This window comes from Volvox carteri (genome assembly GCF_000143455.1).
Source record: "Volvox carteri f. nagariensis unplaced genomic scaffold VOLCAscaffold_30, whole genome shotgun sequence".
Taxonomy (NCBI): domain Eukaryota; kingdom Viridiplantae; phylum Chlorophyta; class Chlorophyceae; order Chlamydomonadales; family Volvocaceae; genus Volvox; species Volvox carteri.
In genome coordinates, this window is record NW_003307573.1 from 1,114,218 (window position 1) to 1,118,803 (window position 4,586).

General features: G+C 55.9%; 1 protein-coding gene across 1 annotated transcript in view; it reads right to left on the reverse strand.

Annotated features, from left to right (window-relative positions):
* The window catches only part of VOLCADRAFT_93268 (uncharacterized protein), a gene marked incomplete at both ends in the record, with an annotated part of 17,724 nt that overhangs the window by 1,804 nt on the left and 11,334 nt on the right, over positions 1 to 4,586 (reverse strand). The window contains 6 exons of the mRNA XM_002952553.1: positions 872 to 985; positions 1,295 to 1,351; positions 2,476 to 2,563; positions 3,061 to 3,154; positions 3,947 to 4,164; positions 4,442 to 4,536. Coding sequence (XP_002952599.1) covers positions 872 to 985; positions 1,295 to 1,351; positions 2,476 to 2,563; positions 3,061 to 3,154; positions 3,947 to 4,164; positions 4,442 to 4,536 — 666 coding nt within the window. The remainder of the gene's footprint in view (positions 1 to 871; positions 986 to 1,294; positions 1,352 to 2,475; positions 2,564 to 3,060; positions 3,155 to 3,946; positions 4,165 to 4,441; positions 4,537 to 4,586) is intronic.

Here is a 4,586-nt window from a genome sequence, read left to right on the forward strand (position 1 = left end):
GGGTCTAGGAGCTGTGTGTCGTGGCAACGCTATCGCTTTTGTGGTTTCGCCGGACTATCCCGGGCCCCTGCAGTGGTGATCAGGCTTGTGCGGGATCCCTTTTCTTTATAAGGCTACTTCTCCCCTGGACCAGCCCAGGAAGGGACAGGTGGTGGAGGTCAGTTGTTTTAAGGTGGTTGCAAGACGTCTTGTGGTGTCGAGCTCTCTTAGCCTTTCTCTCTTGGAGGTTTTTTGTTGGCCTGTTAGGTATATCAGGAGCCCTCCCCTGCCGGGACTGCCCTAACCGAATTTTTGTTTGTTTGTTTGTTTTCCCTTCGAATCCCGTTTTCGTTGGTGGTGTTTGGGGGGTTGTTTCAGAGAGCCTTTGACTTTGCCCTAGCTGAGACTTGTGGACTCGCTCTAGCGGGACCTGAGAGCCCTTCGTGGTGTATTCAATGCAGCGCCATCCCCGGATGGAGGGGCTGCGGAGTGGCTGCGTAGAGTGTTGGCAGTCTGAGTCGGGGTCGGGAGCACACAAGACTAACCGACTTGTGCTGTGTGCTCCCGACCCTTGCGCTGTGCCTCGGCTTCGGCCCCCGGCTCTCGCGGCCCACAGTGTAATCTAAGTCATACATAACATACATACACACCGTTCGCACCTCCGCCCCCGCCCACCCCCCCTCCCCAAAGCGCACACTGCCCAACCCCTCGGCTGCCTTTCGCCATACATCAAATAAATACACGTCACCGACGCACAGATATACCGACAGATATAACCGGGTACAGACAGAAACATACAATACAGACAGATAGACAGACAGATAGACAGACAGACAGACAGACGACAAACAAACCCCTCCTCCCTCCACTACTCCCCCATCCCCCACCCCACCTGCGCCGCCAGCGCCTCCGCCCTCGCCCTCTCCTGCGCCGCCAGCGCCTCCTGGCCTTCACGTCGGGTCGCCGCCGCCCCCTCCTCAACCAACTTGGCCTCGCGCTCGGCTGCCTGCTCAGGAGGGGCCGAGGGAGGGAGGGGGGGGGAGGCAGAGGGGGGCGGAGAGATGGGAGCTGCATCGTCAAATTGTTACTAGCAGCAAAAGTTAAACAGAAACACCTCGACTCGACATACAGAGTGACACAACACAGGAGCCCACACACACCACCAGTCCTGCACACCCGCCCGTCCTTTTACAGCTATTGCGTGTACACCGCCTGGGCCGTACAGATCCATCCCCATTTCCCCAATTGCCGTATTGGCGTCACCTTGTGGCCGTACACACGTACGTACATACAAACGCACGCTCTTTCCCCTCACCTCTTTCTCCCGCTCCTCATCCTCCAGCTGCTTTAAAGCCGTCTCCCAACTACCCGCCTGAGGTGGGTGTGTGTGTGTGAGGGGGGTGAGGCAGCGTTTTTTCTAAGTAATATATTCCTTAAAAGGAATAAACAGGCATTTTGGCCTTTGGAAAAAAGGAATGAATTGAGGCCGATCCGTACATTTTCATTCCTCCAGCCAAAAACGTCCATTGCTGCAAGATTGCTCCGTAGTGTGCAGAACTTAGTATTTTCAATCATGGAATAGATACGAGGGGCCTTAAGAAGGTCAAGCCCGTGAGTCAACGCGGCATAGCAGAATGTATGACGGGTCCTCACATAGCCAAACACGCAAAAGGCACAATGACTTGAACGTCGAACAGACACATAAACAGCAAGATAAGCCTGAAACTTTTCCTGACGAAGGCGTTTGGGATGGCGGTGCTGTTGTCGGTAATGCATCGGCAATGGTGTTGCTGCCAGCGGCGAAGAGTGCGCACATGAACGAAAACGCGCCAACTCAGTGCGTGACTCTCTTGGTCTATGAGGGGAGTTGTAACTTATCGGGGGGGGGGGTGTCTGGTGGGGCGGAGCCCCCCCAGCGCCCCACACATAAGGAATAAATTACGACGACCCTAGCAACTTTGTTACTTAGGTCGGAATAGATTGAGACCCGCCCTACATGAAAAAAATCATTGTCGTGAGGTGTGTGTGTGTGTGGGGGGGAGATGGATGTGTGTGGGGGGGGAAGATGGGGGATGGCACACCTGTGTGTGTGTATGCGTGTGTTGGGGGGTAATGGGTGTATGTCTGTATGTTAGGGGGCCTTAGGCGCGCGTAAACTGAGGAGGCGGCCACCAGCGAGCAAACCCGTCATTTAGGGCGGGGGCCGGAGGGGGTTGGGGTACCGGGCGCCATGATACGGGGCGAGGATTGGGGGGGGAGAGGGGGGAAGATGGGGGAGGGGGATGAGGGAAGACCACGTGGGGCGCATAAGCGTGTGTATGTGTGTGTGTGTGTTAGCAGCACATTTTGAACACGGGGGATGGGGGATTAGCTTTGTTTGAGCTTTTTTATCCCTCACTGACATTCGGGTTTATAAAACAGAGAATGGGGATGGATGGCGGCCCGTGTGTACACCTGAGCACCGTGCTGTACGACTACGGCCGTACCCCGCCGTACCTTGTAAATAAAAGTGTCCATGACAGTGGGCCCCGTTGTCATGGACTTGCGGCCCGGTACGAACATAACGTTGCCACGGTCGCGCTCCCTGGGCACGACAGGTACGACACGGTACGAGGACGGCAACGATAACGAGTATCATTATGATGCGGAGTACGACGGCGTACATGAGTGATTTGTGCCTTCTTACTCTTTTTGGTGCACATGCCCTATGCTGGCGACGCTGGTTGCATGGCCTGTCGGGTCCGTCACGGATAAGGCCCCCCCCGGTGTGTGCTGTCCTGGCTCCGCTGTGAGAGTGGGTGGCTTAATGGGTGGGATTCGCGAACAACAAACAGCAACAGACAGCTGAACCACTATCAGCCAACGTAAGGGACTGGTGAATTAAAAATCCATCCCACCAACCAACATCGGACACAACCACACCCCGCGCCCCGGACACAACCAACATCGGACACAAATTGCTCAACAAATATATTTCATCATTAGGACATAAAGAAACATGTCAGGTACCCCCTCCCACTCTCCTTAGTCTCCCCCCGGCATCCCTCCCCCCCCCCCGGCAACCCCATTATGCACGCTCACTTTGACCGTACGGCACCATACACCGCATTTGAGCAGTGGATGGTGTTATCAAAGCCCTTGGCCTCCAGCGCGTTAGCAACGGATACCGTGTCGCCTGTTTAGAAGTTGGCGGTTAGGGTGGTTATGGGTACGGTTAGGGTTTGAGGTACGAAACATTTAGGCGGTAACAAAATAGGCTGAAGACTTGCAGCGCAGCTGAGCGGTACGGGAAATCGGTATATACATATAAGGGATGTGGGTGAGATAGTATACAGCGAATAAATACACAATGGCTAATAAGGTAATGGGATACACCAGAACATAAACCCTGCAATAATGGCCAACAGCGCAGCGCAGCGTTAAGGAATGGCGTGGGAGTGGGAGAGTTAACTGTAGTACATGTCGTACACAACAGACGTCACATGCCAGGTGTATTTTTCTATAACGCATGGGGGGGTGTTGGATGTGGGGTTGGGGGGCGGGCGGGAGGGGGAAGGGGAACAACAGGGGCAGGGAAGGAAAAAACCCGCCACGGCCCACGTAAGGCCCCATACGGAGCTAAACCTAAAACCCTAAAATCATATCACCCTTTACAGCCAGAAAGACGGGACATGGGCGGATAACGGTCGGGAAGGCCGTCGCCGCGAAAAGAGACACAAAACCCAACAAACACCAAAATTTCCCCCAAGAACCCCCCTCCCCCAGCATTCAACCCCCCCTCCCCCAGCATTCAACCCCCCCTCCCCCAGCATTCAACCCCCCCGCCCCCAGCATTCAACCCCCCCCGCCCCCAGCATTCAACCCCCCCTCCCCCAGCATTCAACCCCCCCGCCCCCAGCATTCAACCCCCCCGCCCCCAGCATTCAACCCCCCCGCCCCCTTCCATCTCCCCCCAGACTCCACTCACCAAAAACACAGTACCTGGGGTTGTCAATCCCGACCACCCCCGCGTACGCCGGCCCCGTGTGTACACCGATACGGATGTTGATCTGTTGGCCACCTGGGAAAGTTAGTTGCTGTACGGCAGACAGCATGTCAACCGCCATGGATAGTATCCGTTTGATGTGGTCCGAGGTGCCGTCATGCCCCGAAACCACCAAGTACGACTCGCTTGTGTGCTCAACCCTGGTTTGATGGGGTGGGGTAGAGTGGGACGGGGAGGAAATAAAGAGGGGGGTGAAAGCGGGGGTTGGGGGTTGGGGGGGTGTATGCAAACCCAAGCAAAGATTACGGATTGCAGCTGCAGTAGCGGGGAACAACATCTTCAACTAGACCCCCTACGTTACAAACACCTTGGATTTGTACCCCGGGAGCGACACGGCCTCTCCCCCCATATCCCCCCCACCCCCCGGGGCACCCGTCAGGAACATGTCACACAGAAACCCAATAACTGCCGTCGTACCTGAAGACCTGGTATTTGAGCAGCAGCTTTTCGAAAGTGCCGTACATTTCATTGAGTACGAGCACCACGTCACTGGTGCTGCGTGATGAGAGGGACTGGGAGGACAGCCAGCCGGCCACATCCTGTGGGGGTGGGGGGGGTGGAA